At 46.9% G+C, this 19,656-nt stretch overlaps 3 protein-coding genes across 4 annotated transcripts; 2 read left to right on the top strand and 1 right to left on the bottom strand.

Annotated features, from left to right (window-relative positions):
• The first annotated feature begins 905 nt into the window (after window positions 1-905).
• LOC139830785 (uncharacterized) lies at window positions 906-1,544 on the top strand. The gene has a single exon (XM_071819617.1). The coding sequence runs from the start codon at window positions 906-908 to the stop codon at window positions 1,542-1,544; it is 639 nt and encodes a 212-aa protein (XP_071675718.1).
• Window positions 1,541-1,996, top strand: LOC139830784 (uncharacterized). The gene has a single exon (XM_071819616.1). The coding sequence runs from the start codon at window positions 1,541-1,543 to the stop codon at window positions 1,994-1,996; it is 456 nt and encodes a 151-aa protein (XP_071675717.1).
• An 8,004-nt stretch (window positions 1,997-10,000) lies between these two features.
• LOC127319673 (uncharacterized) lies at window positions 10,001-18,579 on the bottom strand. Of its 2 annotated transcripts, none has more exons than XM_051349640.2 (8): window positions 18,150-18,579; window positions 17,871-18,007; window positions 17,667-17,780; window positions 17,517-17,585; window positions 17,069-17,198; window positions 16,563-16,723; window positions 16,377-16,488; window positions 10,001-12,148 (listed from the first exon to the last, which is right to left on the bottom strand). In XM_051349640.2, the coding sequence occupies exons 1-8, from the start codon at window positions 18,465-18,467 to the stop codon at window positions 10,376-10,378; spliced, it is 2,814 nt and encodes a 937-aa protein (XP_051205600.1). In that variant the 5' UTR covers window positions 18,468-18,579; the 3' UTR covers window positions 10,001-10,375. The 2 variants fall into 2 exon arrangements, with proteins under 2 accessions (XP_051205600.1, XP_051205601.1); XM_051349641.2 differs by having other exon boundaries at window positions 10,001-12,145; window positions 18,150-18,578.
• Window positions 18,580-19,656: the final 1,077 nt, after the last annotated feature.

The raw sequence follows: 19,656 nt of genomic DNA, 5'->3' as shown, positions 1-19,656 counted from the left end.
GAAGAACATCGGCGCGCCATTGCCGAAGAAGTAAACCGGCTACTCGTTGTTGGCTTCATCATAGAGATCAAGCACCCAAAATGGCTGGCTAACCCAGTCTTGGTGCTGAAGAAAAACAAAACCTGGAGAATGTGCATCGACTACACCAGCCTCAACCGCGCCTACGCTAAGGACCCATTCGTCCTACCGCGAATCGACCAGATCATCGACGCAGTCGCGGGGTCGGAGTCATTATGCTTCCTCGACGCCTACTCCGGGTACAATCAAATCAAGATGGCGGCAGAGGACCAGGAGAAAACAGTGTTCATCACGCCACTCGGCGCCTACTGCTACACAGCCATGACCTTCGGCCTCAGAAACGCCGGAGCTACTTACCAGCGGTGCATGAACAGCTGCCTGGAGAGCCAGATCGGTCGCAACGTCCACGTCTACATCGACGACGTGGTGGTCAAGTCGACTCGGCAAGATGACCTAGTCGCCGACCTCGCCGAAACCTTCGCCAACCTGCGGCGCTACCAGATCAAGCTCAACCCCTTGAAGTGCACCTTCGAGGTCCCATCCGTACAACTCCTTGGCTATGTTGTCTCCAAACGAGGCATCGAGCCCAACCCGGACAAGGCCTCGGCGGTCATGCGAACCAAGAGACCAACCTGCCTGTTGGACGCGCAGAAACTCGCCGGGCGAGTCGCGGCACTCAGCCGCTTCATCCCCGACTCGGCGACAAGGCCGCGCCACTTTACCGTCTCCCGAAGAAGCCGGACTCGTTCGAGTGGACGGATGAAGCACAGAAGGCCCTGGAAGAACTCCAGAATGCCCTGAGGAACGCTCATGTCCTTGCGGCCCCGCTCCTGCAAGAAACCATGTTGCTGTACGTTGTCGCGTCCAATCGCGCAATAAGTGCAGTCATGGTCGTCGAGCGCAAGGAAGAAGGAAAGGAACAACTCACACAACGCCCAGTCTACTACATCAGCGAAGCCCTAATCGAGTCGAAGCAGCGGTACCTGCACTACCAGAAATTGGTATGCGCAGTACTTAGAGCTCAGCGGCGACTGGCCCCCTACTTCCACGAGCATCCCATCAAGGTGGTCGCCTCAACGCCACTCGCCGACATCATCCGCAACCACGACGCGACTGGGCAGATCGCCAAGTGGGCAGTCGAACTCGGCGTCCACAACATCACGTATGAATCACGCCACGCGGTCAAGTCTCAAGCGCTAGCTGACTTCCTTGCCGACTGGGAAGAAGCCCAGCAGCCGAACTCTCCGGCGGACCTCAAGCATTGGACACTACACTTCGACGGCTCCAAAAACCTCGAAGGAGCAGGGGTAGGGGTCGTCCTCACCTCACCAAAAGGTGACATCGTGATATATGTCCTGCAGCTCCGATTCGAACCCTGCACCAACAACATGGCCGAGTACGAGGCACTGCTGCACGGCATGCGCATTGCAAAGGAAATGGGCGCGACACGCTTACGCTGCCTCGGCGACTCCGACCTCGTCGCTAGCCAAACATCCGGCACTGCGACGCCACTGACGCCAACATGATCGCCTACAAGCGAGCGGTCGACCAAGCCGGCTCCAGCTTCGCCGGTCACATCGTCGAGTGGGTCGACAGGCGCAAGAACGAAGAAGTAGATGCTCTGGCCAGGCTAGGGTCCAAGCGACTGCCACCCCCTCCAGGCGTATTCCTCGACATCCTCACCCACTCGTCGGTACGTGTGCCCCGAGAGATCGACATCGCCGAGCCGCCCGCACCCGACTCTGTGCTAGTCGCAGTTGTTTTCAATGATGAAGGATGGACGGCACCATACATGAAGTACCTTGAGTGGCAAGTCCTGTCGATGGATGAAGCAGAAGCACGTATGATCGTCCGCCGCTGCACGTCCCTCACCATCATCAACAATGAGCTCTACAAGCGCAGCATCTTCGGAGGAGCGGCCAAAACGTGCCTCAACGCGGTAAAATTTGACGAATTTTTCGACGCGGCGCTATTATAGAGTTTCTGTTGGAGACGCTCTAATATTGATTTTGGTCAATAAACTTACCTAATGTAATAATTTAGATTGCTTCACTGGCGGCGAGTTGAGAAGAGGACAGTTTCGGATATCGCGACGACTCAACGACAACCTAATTGTCGATGAGGTGTTATTCACAGTTGTAATTTAGCGTGTCACCATTGCCTAATGAACCCAAGTGTGTCTGCAGTGTGATGCGTCATGGCAACACAGATTCGACAAGCAAGGCCTGCGCGCGGTGGTATAGGTCTTAGACTACTTATAGTGGGGTAATTAAAATAGTAATATAGAGCTACATATATTGCTAACTATGCAAATTGATTACATGGCATAATATTAAATGAAGAAAATGATGGTTGTGGTAACTAGCTATGTTACCATAACATCACACTTTTCAAGATAGAATGAGTCTACAAGCTAATTAATACACGCATGCATGATACTACATCTAAGTTGAAGGTAGTAACATAGAGTAGTGTCATCTGTACGTGTACGGTGTAAGGACTAGTACTCCGACCGTACACGTACCTCCCTTGTATTGCCAGGTAGGGGGCTTTTCCCTACCTATATAACACGCAACCGATGGCCCGAAAGGGTACGCATCGTTCCACACAATTTCACATGGTATCAGAGCGGGTCTCTTCCCCGACTCTAGCTGTCAAACCCTAACAGCCCGACGCCGCCACCGCCAGCCGCCGCCACTGCTCGCCGTCGCTGCCTTGCCAAAACACACACAAACAAAATTGTTTGCCGTCGCCGCTCCTTGCCGCCACCGCAGATCCAATCAGATCGATCCTACACCAAAACCCATGCCAGCCGCCGCCGCGTCAAAACCCTACATCCAAAAACTCACGCCGCCGCTGCTCTTCTAGCCGCCGCGTCCAAATCCTACACCCAAAACCCACGCCGCCACCGCTTTCAGCCGTCGCCGCGTCTACACTTCATCGACAACCATGTCATCGTCATCATCCTCGGTGACCAATCTTGCTGCTGCTCTTGGTGCAGCCCCGTCACAGCTCCTCACACGTGATAATGCTCTTATTTGGAAGGCCCTTGTCATCCCTGCGCTCCGAGGTGCCCATGTACTGGATCTCGTTGAAGGTACTGAAAAGGCACCGGAAAAGCTTATTGAGACTGAAGATGTCAACCACAAGAAGGTCACCATCCCGAATCCGGAGTATGCGGCATGGGTCTCTCGCGACCAGCAAGTCCTCCGATGGATCCTCAATGCACTGTCTCCCGATGTGCTTGTACATGTTGTCGGCATGGAGTCCTCTGCCGAGGCATGGGCGGCTCTCAACGATCATGTCTCCTCTTCGTCCAAGTCTCGAGTCCAATAACTTCGCTCCGCCCTCAATGACACTCGTAAGAACGATCTTTCTGCTGAAAAATACTTTGCCAAGATGAAGTGTATTGCATCTGAACTTGCTGCAATTGGGAAACCTCTAGATGAAGGTGGTCTTGTCTGGTATATACTTCGTGGTCTTGGTAGTCACTATAATAATTTGCGCACTGCTGTTGATGCAAATCCTGGCACTACCTTTTCTGAATTACTAAGTCAAGTTCAAGCCTATGATAGCATGCATAAAACTGAAGATGTGAGTTTTTCTTCCTCGGCCAATGTTGCTCGGCGTGGCAACACTGCTCCTCCGCGGGTTCCTGATCGTCCGCGCCAGCAGCCATATGATGACCGTGGTCACGGTGATGACCGTGGCCGTGGTGACTACCGCGACCGGCGTGATGATCGCGGTCGCCGTGAAGACTGGGACCGCCGCGACAACCGCGGTCGCCGTGAAGACTGGGGCCGCCGTGATGGTGGTGGCAACCAGGGTCGACGCTATGATGATGATCGTCCTCGCAGGCGTGATGACGGGTACCGGCGTGATGATCGCCGTGACGATCGCCGTCGTGATCGCCAGCCCACTCCTTATGTTGATACCACCTGTCAGATATGCACTATTCATGGGCATCCTGCTCGTGACTGTTGGTGGCGCTATGATGATGACCGTGGCAAGAAGGATGCAAATTTTGCTGCACATGGAGTGGACTCAAACTAGTATTATGACACTGGTGCTACTGATCATATTACTGGTGAATTGAACAAGCTGACTACCCATGATCAATATCATGGTGAGGATCGTGTGCGCGCGCACTGCTGAAGGCACAGGTATGCATATTAGTCATATTGGTCATTCAATGTTGCGCACCCCTCATAATTCTTTTAGTCTCAATTCCATACTACATGTTCCTAGTGCATCCAAAAATCTCCTATCAGTTCATCGTTTTACTCTTGATAATCATGTGTTCATTGAGTTTCATCCTTTCTTTTTTCTCATCAAGGACCAAGAAACATGACGCATACTGTTTAAAGGACCTTGCTATGGTGGTCTCTATCCTTTGATGCCCCTCACCACCGAGTCCTCCAAGCATGCCTTCATCGTAATAAATCCATCATCCTCTACATGGCATCGTCGTCTAGGCCATCCATCGTCGCTTATTGTTCAACAAGTCCTTAGGAGAAATAAGATAGATTACACCCCCGACAGCACTCCTTATGTATGTGACTCTTGTCAGTTAGCCAAGAGCCATCAGTTACCATACCCCACTGTTTCTTTAGAACAAGTCTTCTCTAATGTATGGGGGCCTGCTCCTCTGTCTGTTGGGAAACATGCATACTATGTAAGCTTTATTGATGATTATAGCAAGTTCACATGGATTTATTTACTTAAGAAACGATCTGATGTTTATCAAGCTTTTCTTAACTATCAGCAGTATATTGAACGCAAGTTTGATCGTAAAATTGTCACTATGCAAACTGATTGGGGGGTGAGTATGAGAAACTAAACTCCTTCTTTCAGAAAGTTAGGATCACTCATCATGTGTCATGCCCTCATGCTCACCAACAAAATGGCTCCGCTGAAAGAAAACACCGCCACATAGTTGTGGTAGGTCTTGCATTGCTTGCTAATGCATCTATGCCTCTTAAGTATTGGGATGAAGCATTCCTCACTGCCACTTTCCTCATTAACTTACTCCCCAGTAAAGTCATTGATCTTGAGTCACCAGCCAAACGCCTCCTTCACATCAAACCCAACTATGATGCTCTTCGCACTTTTGGCTGTGCTTGTTGGCCAAATCTCCGTCCTTACAACACACGAAAACTCGCTTTCCGCTCCCAAAAGTGTGTTTCTTGGATATAGTCCTCTTCATAAGGGTGTCAAGTGTCTTGACGTATCTACTGGTCGTGTATATATCTCTCGGGATGTTGTATTTGATGAAAACATTTTTCCCTTTGAAGCTCTTCGTCCCAACGCTGGTGCCTTGCTCAAACAAGAAATCTTGCTTTTGCCATCTTTTATTTCTCCTGAGGGTGCTCATACATTTGATGATCATATGACTAATATAGTACCTGTTGTTACTGCTCCTAATTATGCCCCTCAGAATTCTGCAGCTACAGGTGAAAATTTTGTGCAAAACGGTGCTCCTGAGCCTCCACAATCCTTCTCTGAAATCAGTACAACAAATGATGATTCGGGTGCGGATTCCGAAGATGATACCGGGGAACATTCCCATGGAAGCACTGCTGCCACCGATCCCCAGGCGGATTCTCCCGCCTCTGGGATCCCGTGCCGGTCTGCGTCGGCCGGCTCCTCCGCTGCGGAGCAGCGCACACCGCCCCGCGCCAACCCAGCGTCTCCACGCGTCACCAATCGCGCTGAGGAGCAGCACTCCACGCCCCGCGCCAATCCGTCGTCGCCACGCGCCGCGTCGCCTCTAGCTGCTCCCTCTGGTTCCGACAGCCTCCATGATGACAGTGCTGGATCATCTGCGCCAACTGACTCTGTGCCCAGCGTTGCTGCTTCCGCCGCGGACTCCGAATCCTCTGTGGCTGGCTCGTCTGTGGCTGGTTCTGCTGCGCCACCACTGCCCAGCCCTCCTGGACCACGTACTCGCCTGCAAAAAGGTATTCGTAATCCTAAGAAATATACTGATGGCACTGTACTCTATGGACTGCTCTCTTCTATAGGGGAACCACGAAATTTACCTGCTGCTCTTGGTGACCCCAACTGGCACTCAGCTTTGAAAGGAGAATATGATGCTCTCATGCTCAATAAACTTGGACTCTTGTTCCTCCTACCTCGCTTAAAAATGTCATTGACTGCAAATTGGTTTATCGTATCAAGCATCGCGCAGATGGTACTATTGATCGTTACAAAGCTCGTCTAGTTGCAAAAGGTTTCAAGCTGAGGTATGGTCTTGATTATGAAGATACCTTCAGTCCTGTTGTTAAAATTGCTACAATCAGAATTGTTCTGTCTATCTCTGTCTCTCGTGGTTGGAGTCTTCGACAGCTAGATGTCAAGAACGTGTTTCTTCATGGTGTTCTGGAAGAGGAAGTCTACATGAAACAGACTCCTGGGTTTGAACATCCTGATGCTCCTAGTTATGTATGCAGACTTTATAAAGCTCTCTATGGCCTGAAACAAGCTCCCCGAGCCTGGTACTCTCGTCTCAGTGCTAAGCTGCACCAACTTGGTTTTATTCCCTCTAGAGCTGACACATCTCTGTTTCTCTATCACAAATCTGGAATTACAATTTTTGTTCTCATATATGTTGATGATATCATTGTGACCAGTTCTTCAGATGCTGCCATATCCATTCTTCTCAAGGATCTCAATGTGTACTTTGCCATAAAAGATTTGGGCGCTCTTCACTATATTTTCTTTGCATGGAGGTCAAACGCACTGATAATGGGTTGCTTCTCACCCAGCAAAAATATGCTCATGATATTATAACTCGGGTTGGTATGCTTGACTGTAAGTCCGCCCCAACTCCATTGTCCTCGTCCGAGCCTCTCTCTTTGCATGAAGGTACTCCTCTTGGTCCTGTTGATAGCTCTCAGTATCGGAGTATAGTTGGAGGTCTTCAATACCTCACTCTTACACGCTCAGACCTATCATTTTCTGTTAATAAGGTCTGTCAATACCTTCATGCTCCTACTACTGCTCATTGGACAACTGTCAAAAGAATTCTTCGCTATGTTAAGGATACTTCTCACATTGGTATTACATTCCAAAGATCTCCATCCACACTTCTTAGTGCCTTTCAGATGCTGATTGGGCGGGCTGTCTTGAGGATCGTCGCTCCACTGGTGGGTTTGCTATTTTTCTTGGTCCTAACTTGGTATCTTGGAGTGCCAGAAAGCAAGCTACTGTGTCTCGTTCTAGTACTGAAGCTGAATACAAAGCTTTAGCAAATGCCACTACTAAGCTCATATGGGTGGAAGTTGTTCTTCGTGAACTTGGTGTTGCTCTTCGCCAGAAACCGTGTCTATGGTGTGACAATTTGGGTGCTACTTTCCTCTCAGCAAATCCAGTTTTTCATGCACGGACGAAACACATTGAGATTGACTATCACTTTGTTCGGGAGCGCGTTGCCAACAACAGCCTTGCTATTCGGTTTATCTCTACCAAAGATCAGATTGCTGATGGTTTTACTAAAGCTCTTCCTGTAAAATAATTCACTGAGTTCAAACGTAATCCAAACCTCTCCGTGGTTTAGATTAAGGGGGGATGTTAGTGTATGTCATCTGTACGTGTACGGTGTACGGAGTAGTACTCTGACCGTACACGTACCTCCCTTGTATTGCCACGTAGGGGGCTTTTCCCTACCTATATAACACGCAACCGATGGCCTGAAAGGGTACGCATCGTTCCACACAATTTCACATGCATGACACTACTATATGTTACTCCCCACTATGACTAGTCTTAGCGATTCTCTTCTCTTTTGCATTACGGTTTAGAGGTGTCCAAAAAAGGTTCCGCACGCAAAAACTGCTTTTTTAGCGAGAGGTTGAAATCGGTGCTCCAGCAGGCACTCTAAAAACGAGCGCGCGGTAAAAAAAAACAGCACGGGTTAACTCTCTATGTAGCGCGGTATATTTAGCGCATCCGCTTTCAGCGTGCGGCAAACCGAGATGACGCGCACGAAAGCCAACCACCATGCCGAATCCTCTCATGTGTGCACGCTTTGGACCTTCCTCACACCGACACAGGCGATCTACCGGCGATGGACGACCGTTCCTCCCCTCTCCCACCCAATTCCAACTACACGTGGGTGTTTATTGGGCCGGGTTAGGTTTCGGTTGAGAACCGTAAATTCCCAGGTCCAAGCCCGGCCTGGCCCGAACCTGGCCCCAACAAAGGAAAGCCCGGCCTGAACTAGGCTTAAACCCTATTTTCTGCAAGCCCGAGCCCAGCAAGGCCCAATATTCGGGCACCAAAATCAGGCCTGAATCCGGCCCGACATGCAAGCCTAGCCCGGCCCAAAATATTTGGGCCATCCAGGCCGGGATGCCCATGCCAAGCTGTAATTCCAGTTATGTCGCCGCTCCAGCCGGCACCGATGGACTTCTCCTGCCATCCACAACCTCTCCCGCTGCTACTACGGGGAAACCCTAGCGCTGGGCTGGTGCGCAACCTATTCATCGTGCCCGGACCGAATGCGGGGGTGAAATTGTTGCGCAGGCGCTAGGAAAGTTGCCACAAAGCGGTCGTCGCCTGATGATGCGCCAGCGGCCGCGGAAGGCCGGAAAAGCTGAAGACACCCGTAGTGAAGAAGTCCAAGGCGACTATTGCAGTGGATGCGACGGCCGCCCAATTCCAGCCGTCGCCGCCTCCACCAACGCCATCAACACCGGAATTTAGCACACCGTCAACTGTGTCCAACCTGCTCGATGAAATGAGTGGCACGGGAGGGATGAGTGCTATGGGAGGCATGGGAGGCGTTGGTGGCTATGGAGGCATGGGCGGAATTGGAAGCATGGGAGCTCCTCTGGATGGATTCATTGCTTCCATGGTAGCTCCTATGCTTGCTATGCCTACTACAAATGATGACTTTGTACCATCTCCAATTCATACTACTCATGCACACGTATCCGAAGTTGCAATTGAAGATGAAACAAAAGATGGAGATGTGAAAGATGATGGTGAAGATGATGAAGATTGAATGTTGATTTCCCATTTGTTTCTGTGAACTTTGTTTGTCATGAACTTGCTGCTTTTGAACTATGTTGTGGATTTTAAATGTGTTATGTTGAACAAGCCATTAATTAGTTGAATGTGTTTTAAATTGTTCATCATTTGATATTGTCATGTGCATCAAACCCGTCGCGCTGCATTTTAGCGCCTCTGGTGAAGCGATGCTATCCGCACGCGAAAATATACAACGCTTGATAAAGCAGTCGTTTGGCTCGGGCGTTAAAAAACCAAATCAGATGTGTTATAAGTTATTAGCCTCTTGTTTTTCTTGGACGCCTAATGGAGATGCTCTTAGTGTTGTTGCGGTTGTTTTGACCACCATGTTCGTATCCGCACTTTGGGTGCACACTTGTAATTGTACCGTTATTACCTTTCTGAGTTATATTCAACCAATGATGTGTGTCAGATGGCCGTGTAGGAGTTTTCTAAAATCTCTGTCATAGTTTAAAAAAATAGCAGTCTTTTAGAAAGGTGCGGCTTAGTGTGTTAGCTATAGCTTGGGTGGGTAGCCTTTCTCGCAGCCTGCCTATAGCCCGCAATTTGAAGTTTCTCTCAGCCACGCAAGAACAGTCACTCAACGTTGATATTCATGCAAAATCTCGCAAAAAAAATCACTCCGAGAACAGCGATACAATTTCTATGCATTATGTCAATAAACACATTTGCAGATCAACAGTCTCAACCGGCTCAACACGTGTACACACATTTCATATTCATCACATCAGAGTACATCGACAAAACTGCAGTAAATGAAAGTCAAACTCTCCAATTCACCCTGAATACAGATCACAATGATGAGATTTTACTCGTCAGCGGTTAGCTGGCAGAGGGCAGCATCTCCTTATTCTGTAAAATAAAAGCATTCTAACCTAAACAAACATGGAGTTGCAAAACCTCAACTTATTTTCTCTGGCGCGGCAACTCATTTGCAAGATCAACAGTCTCAACCGGCTCAACACTTGTACACTCGCATTTCATATTCATCACATCAGAGTACATCGACAAAACTGTAGTAAATGAAAGTCAAACTCTCCAATTCACCCTGAATACAGATCACAATGATGAGATTTTACTCGTCAGCTGCTTAGCTGGCAGAGGGCAGCATCTCCTTATTCTGTAAAATAAAAGAAAGCATTCTAACCTAAACAAACATGGAGTTGCAAAACCTCAACTTGTTCATTCTCTGTGCGCAGTAACTCATCTACACCTTGGCTCGCTATGTACACAACAAATCCTCCCTCCATCTAACAAAATCACCACGCTCCGCAATCTCCAATGAATAGGAGAAACTACTATACAGAATGCAACCAGGTAGGTGCTATCTTGACCATGGATCTCCACCAAACTGCTTGAAAGAAGCCATTCCATTTCTATGGCCTCCTTGTGCCCATTGCAGACTGACATCTGCCTGGCTTCTTGGAACTGGAAGGCTACTTGCCATATTATTCTGGGTGTACACATAGCCGTCTGGAGATGGGACAGCTAAGTTCCCAGATAAACCATGGGGAGGAACTAGATTCCTCCTTCCAATGAACTGTTCTGAGTTTGACACGTGTGAAGATACCTGTTTGTACTGGGACAGTACGCTCGAAAGGCTTCCATCCTGGCTAGGCAGATCCTGCCCCAAGACAATGTCATTCGATTCCATCCCAGACCAAGTATTATTATTATTATTATGCAATGGCTGCTGCTCATTAGGGAACCAGCTGCCACTTCTGTCCAAAGGTGCGTGGCCAGCAAATTTTTGCTGCTCCACCATAGGAATGGTGTTTTGAGTACAGAGAACCGGGCCAGGATACATGTTATTCTCAACTTGCTGCGAGTAGAGTCCATTGTGCCTCACATCAAGCAGTTGCATCGGCTCTTGAACAAGACCAGATTGTGCTACATGCCTGTTTGTCATGGAATGCAAGTTGACAGATTGTTTCGTGCCATTCATGTGTCCAAGTGAATAAGAGGGGGTCATTCCAATACCATTGACACTGTTTAGGAGCTGCTCGCTAGTTAACTGGTTTGTGAATGGTGGCAGCAGAGATGCTGGGTTGCACATTGGTAATGCAGTGGTGACAGCGATTTGAGCTTGCTGTCGCTGTCTGGCATCAATTATAGAAGTTGCTGGCTCTGTGGAGGGATGATGTTCAAGCTGCAGGGCTCGTGACTGTACATACATATTATTCCCTGGAGGGCGGTAAAAGGAATCCACAGGGCTTACTGACTGCCATAAAACATCCTGATACTTTGCAGGTCCATTTAGCTCAGGACCTTCTTCAGCATTATTTTGTTTGCTGAAAGGCTTCGAGAAAAGCAAGGTACAGTCAGAGGACATCACTGTAGTTCTCGCAGTCTCTCTTTGAGCAAGACCCATATGGTTCATCTCGATTTTATTTTCATGTCCAGCTGAGGCACTCGGGTAGCACATGTTCTTCAAATCATCAGTTTGCTCATCCAAACCACCATTACTATGAATAGGAAAACCTACATAGCCAGTGTTTGTACAATCTTGAACTAGCATACTTGCACTGTTAAGGCCTTCAATAGGTGAGATTGTGTGGTTCATGGGCTTAGTCTCCTGTTCTTGCATATCTGGAATGTTATGATCTTCAAGAGATGTATCTTTGCAGCTGGTATCTTCGATGTCATCATCTTCCGCGCCTGGATTAAAATCTTTGCAGCTGGTATCTTCCATATCCTCATCTTGCCTGGCTGAGCTGTTGCCACTCTTAGCGCTTGTATTCATGCCGCTTGTTTTTTCAAATTCTTGATCTTGTTCATCTGCGCTACTCTGACTCTGTGTAGTTATATTTGTGTTATTTGTGCCCATGGCATCTTGATCTGAACTGTTTGGGCTGTCATGAGAGTCAGTGGATGTACCTGTATCACTTGTACCATTGACATCTTGATCTGTACTGTCATGAGAGTCACTGGATGTATCTGTATCACTTGTATCATTATCATCTTCATCTCCAGGAACTGCACTGCTATTATGCCCAGGTTGTGCCACATCCTCAGGCGTGCGGTCTACCGGTTCTTCCTGTTCATCTGAGATGCCACCGTTTTGATAAGCTGTTCTGTCAGCTACCTGCTCTGCCTTCTCAAAAATTAGAAGGTGGTTTTGTTAGAAACAAATCATGTGGGTATTGAAAAGATGCAGTTTGTAACTTTCCATGTTTTGCTTGATGCCTAAACCGACAAGGCTGCATGATTATTAATGAGTTGCCACTGTAATATTATATGTGCTGACTAATTGGGCAACAATGCATGGGAAGTCTGATATTCATGATTTCACGTGCATATACATCATTTCTTTTGAAGAGTATATCTACAACTCTCATCTTTTCCCTACAATGCATTTGATCATATTTTGCATGATCACATCAAGTTTTCCAAAATTTGCTAGAGATGAACAGATGCATTTTGACATCATGAACGGTTATTAAGAATGATTCCTTGGAAGTTAGTGCTTTCAAAGTTGGTAGATTTATGTTGATATTTATTTTGTGGGACAAAGAAAAAGAAGTGTCGTTGGGCTCTTACTGTGCTGTATGGTGCTGCACAAGAAGAGTTTAAAAGTGATTGCTTTCTGTCATGGGATTATGATGCCTTATATTATTTGTGGTAACTTTAATATTTTAAGACGTTGTGAAGAGAAAAACACTACTTTTGTTCATTATCATTCTACTGATCTTTTTAATTTAGTCATTCATACCTAAGGCTTGAGGGAAACTTTTATACATGGTGGCACTCCAATAAGCATGCCACTCCCACTCTGGAAAGATAGGATCCTCATGTCTCATTAATGGGAAGAAGCATTATGATCACGGGGGATTTCGATAAGAAAGTTGGCAAGAGACCTTTCTGATCATAATGCTTTTCTTCTTGATTCTAGTAGTCAGGCTCCTATGACTAATAAGTCAAGAGAGTTTCAGTTTGATGTTTCCTGGGTTCAAGAATGAGGTGTTCCATTCCCTGGTTGATAAGATTTGGAGAAAAAATGGGTATAGTGTGGATCCTATAAAGGTGAAAAGATTTAAGAAATACTTTAAAGGTTGGGGATCTAATATATATGGCCACAACAAGAAAAAGAAATGGAATTAAAAGAAGAGTTAGCTAACCTGGAGTGTATGGAGGAAGATGATGAGCTTCCTCCTGAGCTTTATAAGAGTAAGTCTGATATATTAATGTTGCCTTATTAGAGTTGTGTGCTGAGGAGAAATTGCAGTGGCTGCAAAAATCCCATGAAAAATGGATGTTGGAAGGTGATCTCAATACAAGTTATTTTCATTGAGTTGCAAATGAGAGAAAAAGGAAGAATACTATGTCTGCCTTGAAAAAATCTGTTTGGGTCTGGTAATTTGTTGGAACATGCTACAAATTATTATAAGAAATTAAGAATCTATTTGGGCCTGCTCCTGGAAACATGTTTCCTATTAGTGGGCTCATGAAAAATGCTTTATTTTCTATGAAAGCAAACAAGCCACTGGACCAGATAACATTCCTGTAGAATTTCATCAACATGCTGGGGAGCTTGATGCTGGGGATGTAATGAGCTTATTTTCGGCATTTCATGCTGGGGAGCTTGATGTGCAACGTTTGAATTATGGCATTATCACTTTGTTACCTAAAGTGTCTGTGCAGGACCATTTGCCTTTTAAGATGTATATATAATTTTCCCATTATCCAGTACGCGGACGACACATTGGTTATAATGCAGGCTTGTCCAACACAATTACTGGTTCTAAAAGATGTTCTTGAAAGTTTTGCTCAGGCTACAGGACTAAGAGTCAATTATTTTAAATCATCCATGATGCCAATCAATATTTCTGCTGACAGGTTGGTGGAACTTGCTACCACATTTGGTTGTGCTACAGGAGTTCTGCCTTTCACTTATCTCGGTCTTCCATTAGGAACAATGAAGCCCACGATCAATGATATGTCTCCCTTGGTCAGTCTAGTGGAGGGAGGATGAATGCCAGCGCGAGATTTTTGAACTATGGTGGTCAACTACAATTTGTGAAATCTGTGATTTCGTCCTTACCCAACTTTTATATATGCTCACTTAAGGATCAGAAGGCAATCCTAAATGTTTGTGATCGTGCAAGTAGGCACTGTCTACGGTCTAAGGAGGAAGGGGCGACGTCGTCGCACTCTCTGGCGGCTTGGTCACTAGTTTGCCGTCCCAAGAAACATGGTGGCTTGGGTGTACTCAATCTGGAGCTACAAAATAAGGCTTTGCTTTTGAAGCAGATACATAAGTTCTACATGAAGGAGAATGTTCCGTGGGTGCGACTTGTTTGGTCTCTATATGGTAACACAGTACCACATGCTCAGACCAAAAGAGGTTCGTTTTGGTGGCGGATATCTTCAGTCTAGTGGAGTAGTACCATAGTGTCACCCACTGCTCGATTGGGGATGGATCCACAGTCCTTTTTTGGAAAGATCGCTGGGTATCGGCCTATCGGGTGAGCTCCTTTGTGATAAATTTCCTCGGCTTTACTCTTATGTTCTTGATGAGGATGAATCAGTGGCCATACTCCGCAACTCTCTGGATTTATTTTCCCATTTTGCGCTTCCCCTGTCTGTAGAAGCTTATCAAGAGCTGCAACTCGTTTCTCAACTTTTGCTAGATACCCCTGCTAATGTTGAAGCCAATGATCAGAGGTCATTTATCTGGGGGAGCTCGAAATACTCACCATCCAAGTTTTATAATTTTCTCTTTGAGCAGCTCCCGACTGATGCTGCGTTCAAAGCCCTCTGGAAATCTAGAATGCTACCTAAGCTTAAAGTGTTTCTCTGGCTTCTTTTTCATGATCGGCTTAATACGAGAGATTTGATGCTTCGGAAGAGTTGGCACCTCGAGTCTGGACCTAATTGTGTATTGTGCATGTTGCAGCATTTGGAGACACGTGATCATTTGTTTTTGGACTGCCAGTTTGCAAAAGAGTGTTGGGAAGCCATTGGTATATCTTGGGATTTATCCCTGCCTATTACTAGGCGTTTTCTCTTAGCCAAGAACTTTTCTGGTCCTTGTTTCATGGAAGTGGTGTCTTGCGCAGCATGGAATATTTGGAAGGTGCGAAATGATTTGATCTTCAAGGGACAAAACTCTTCTTTTGGACGTTGGAAAGTGCGTTTTCAGAATGATCTCATGCTTCACCAATACAAGATTAAAGCACCTCTAGTTCAACCACTCATTGACTGGTTGCTTAGTATTTTTATTTAATCCTCGATGCACTTTCTTGCTCATTTCTTTCCGCCTTGATGTAACTCCTACTGATATGATCTTTTGATCAGTTGTACAGTTTGTTACCTCTTTTAATATATAAAATCTACACCGTAGGGGATTCCCCTACGGTAAAGTTGTCAAAAAAAAAGATGTATATATAAGCTGTTAACTAAAGTTTTGACTATTCTGTTGGAACCTTTTGCGGATAAATTGATTAGTGCCAACCAAAATTCCTTTATTAAGAAAGGGAACATTATTGATGGGATTATGTCGCTTCATGAAATTTTTGCACCATACTCATGTGAACATGTTGGTATTATTTTGAAATTGGGCTTCAAGAAGGTGTGCGATAAGGTCGATTAGGATTTCCTGCTAAGTTGGCAGCTAAGAGGTGTGGGGATATTCTCTGTGACTGGGTTAGAAAAATATTGAATGATGGGACTGACGCTGAAAATAAATAACAAACTGGGACGTGTGGGGATATTCTTTGTGACTGGGTTAGAAAGATCTTGCATAATGGAACTTTGGCGGTGAAATAAATAACAAACTGAGTCGTGTGGGGATATTCTTTGTGGCTGGGTTAGAAAAATCTTGCATAATGGGACTGGCGGTGAAAATAAATAACAAAATGGGTCCATATTTTCAGAGTACGAAAGGCGTACAACAGGGAGACTCTCTGTCCCCCATGTTTAAGGCTGCTGTTGAATGTTCAACTAAAATGGTTACAAGAGCTCAAGAAAATAAGTGTTCCTTTTGTAAAGAAAATAAGTCTGCTGAACATCTTTTCTTTACTTATGGCTAGATGTGTTTGTACTTGTATTAGTTTTTTAGTTGGCGTTGATGGTGGCATCAGGTTTTCAACCCATGGTGGGTCTTCGATGTCGAAGGTTCGTACTTTCCTGATGGTGGCCCAACTCGCTTCTTTTACTTCATGCAAAGTAACTGGCTGTGAACTTGTTCTTTCCGTTTGAATCAATGGAAATGGGCGAACGCCGTGTTGAAAAATCCATAATATTTTCCGTACAAAAGTAAAACCCATGTTCTCCGTATAAAAATAGTTCTCAACATACAAAAGGTGGGATAAAGCATAACAAACCTCTTCCACCGCAAGTTCAAGGCACAATGACGTCATTAAATTCTGAGCCATCGACTTCCTTTCCCGGCGGGCCTCAACAGCAGCAGGGAGTTCTTGACGTGATAGAATTGCCCTAGCATGGGTATAATTGAACGTAAGAAAATACACATCAAAAGCGAGAACACGCTACATTAAGATATTACTGACCAATAAGCATGCAGTTTATTCTTCTCATCCTCCATCAATGTCTCATATGGCTTCACGTGGAAGTTATCAATGTCACCAATAACACTACTAAGCTGTTTCGTCTGAATGCCATCACCAGACTGTTTCATTCTCTTAACAAGCTCGTGTTGTGACTTGGTGATCTGAAAGAAGGCATATGAAATAAATCTGTGATTCCAGAACAGCATATGGATGATACATCCAACAATATGGCATCCTCGTGAGCGCTGGCAATGGCACCAATCAAAAACTTAACAAAGAATCCCCTTGGATAACATTTCATGAAAATTATATTGGTTTTCAGGTGTAACAATTATCCATGCTACTGAAATTGTTCGTGAACAAGACATTGAAAGCTTCATACTGCACCTAGGAACAGAAATGGCATACAATTCAAAGCTCGTCGGTTATGTTATCCTAAGGACAGCAGTGCCTCAAATTTCATTTACATTGCACATCTATCATAGAGGAATCACCAATAAGTTTACCTTAATATATGACATGAACTTTGTGACATCACCATTCCGTACAACCTTGAGAGGCATGGCGTTGTTAAGAGCTTTAGAAGATAAGACATTTTCTCCATGGTCTCTTTTTTTCTGTTTCGCAGGGTTGTCCCTACACCAGATAGCACGATAATACTTCAAGTCAGAACAATCCAAAACAGATTAGCTTTTCCGTTTATAGGAGCCACCGGTGAGCATCTGACTATTTAGTAGCAACTAACAAAGTATGACCAGGATATTCAAAATAGTATAGTTTCACAAGATAACAGAAAAGAAGTGCAGGTCCAATGATAACTAATACTACATAAATGGGTCATTTGGGGATGAAAGTTCAATAACTTAATGACAGTGAAAAGAAAAGAAAAGAAAAGAAAAGAAAAGAAAAGAAAAGAAAAGAAATATAATTTTGGGGGAGGGAGAACTTGGTAACCTGAATAGGATTTCTGGGTTCTCACAAGTCAACCACTTGTCCTTCCACTTGGTCAAGGTCTCAGTCATGCTGCATAGAGTTGGGCGTTACTAAGAATCGCACAATGGAAGCAGAACAGCGTGGGTAGATTATTTGCATTTTTTGACATACTCTGAATGGTACTCGTTTAGCTGCTCGCCACACGCCTTCTTGTCGGCCCTAATCTGCCGCTCCTTGCTAAGCAAGGCGTCCGGATGCAGATGGCCATAGCAGAGAGCCGATGACCTGGAGCCCAACATAACCTAGCTAAATCAGAGCCTCATCTAGGGCCAGTGGTCAAATAGTATATGCACAGACACCGGGAGTAGTACTTGCCAGCTTAGCAGGGGATTCCCGAAGTGGTGGTTCTTCCCGGTGAGCAGCGAGTGCACCGTCTCCTCCGTGTTGGTCCCAGTTGGGAGGAACTGGGCCAGGAACTTCATGTCGGCCTCTGTCAGGTACTTGTCCCAGACCTGGTAAACAGCACAGCACAGCAAGAATCAACCAAGCATGTGAGTTGAGTTCCAACATACTACTACGAGCATATATACATACACAGGTCAGCCAACCACTGAGACTGAGAGCATGAAAAGAACAGGGCGACGACAGTAGTACCTCGTAGGACAGCACCCGCCGCAGGTTCTCCAGCAAGAAGACATCTTTGGGAACAGAAAGCACATCGGCCAGCCGGGAAGCGCGCCGGCGGGGCGGGCCGTCTACGAAAGGGGCGAGGCGGGACCAGGGGATCCCGATCTGGTCCTCGGCGGGGATGACCCGCCTGGAGGCCCCGTCCCACCAGAGGCGGACGTGGGGGTTCAGGCTGAGCAGGGAAGACTGGTCGACGAGCTTCGGCCGCTTCTGTCTCGATCTGTGGTGGTCCGGCGGCAGGGACGAGCTCGTGAGGCGCTTCCTGGGTTGCTGGCCGGACGACATCCCCGCGGGCGGCGGCGGCTGCCGGAGATGGGGTCGAGAGTCGGCTGAGACCTGAGAGAAGGAGGGGAGGAGGACTCTTGGAGGATTATTGGAGCGTCGGACGGCCAAGGCGTTTGGGATTGGGATTGGGATTGGATTAGGGGCGGGTCTCGGACCACCGTCGGATCGGTATTGGACGGCTGCCTTCCTCCTTCGGATCTGACTAAATCTCTCGCCGGGGGTTGACTTGAGCTTTTGACCTAGGTTAATGTGTTTTTTTTTCTTTTGAACCTTTGATTTGAAAAAATACCCCAAACCTGGCCTGGTCCAACCATCGGGCTTATAAATCAGGCCGGAATCCGTGCAAACATGGAAAAGCCTGGGCCAGATCTTTCCTAGATCACGCAATTTGTAAGCTCGTTCCAGCCTCTAGGCTTGAAATTCATGTCTAGGTCTACCTTTGAATGACCATAACCATGGCATATGCGATTTTTTTTTAGATCAAAGGCCAAAGGCCCGACGTTAAATTAATAACGCCCTCAACGGCGACAAGGTACAAAGAGCTGAACCCAGCTTACAACACACACCCACACACCCACACGAATTGCCAACATGGCTACATCCGGGAACTCGGACGACGATCACGACCCTTACGAAGCCTACGAAGACTCGGAGAAGACACCGGACAACAACAGTGTCGGGCCGGAGCTCACCCTAGAGAGAGCTATCGAACACGCACGCCGTCAACAGAGCTCCCCGCCGCGGGCAGCGCCACCAGTGGCCGACCACCACTGTGCATCGACCACCGTCGTTCGAACCCCAACATGCCGCACCATGGAAACTCGACGAGGAGGCAGGGCAGGACGCAAGCTTTGCCGAAGGTCGCCAAGCGAAGAGCCAACGCCATCCGAAGAAACATGGTAAGCTCCAAGACAATGTCTTCAAGAAGAACACGACACGAGAGCGCCGTCACCGCCCGATCCGCAGATCTAAGGTTTTCACCCGAAGCCCCTTGCTCGTCGAATACCTCGCCTCAGCCACACCACCAACGGAGAGCCGCACACTGTGAACTCCAAGACGGTGTCTTCAAGAAGAACACGACACAAGAGCGCCGCCACCGCCCGATCCGAGGATCTTGGGCTTTCACCCGGAGCACGTAGAAGGACAAGGAGAAGCCTCACCAACGCCTTCAAGAAGGGAGCGGCGTCCG

Source organism: Lolium perenne, chromosome 4, assembly GCF_019359855.2.
Source record: "Lolium perenne isolate Kyuss_39 chromosome 4, Kyuss_2.0, whole genome shotgun sequence".
NCBI classification, from domain to species: Eukaryota; Viridiplantae; Streptophyta; class Magnoliopsida; order Poales; family Poaceae; genus Lolium; species Lolium perenne.
The sequence above is the reverse complement of the archived record's forward strand: the minus strand, read 5'-3'. Positions and strand labels throughout refer to the sequence as shown.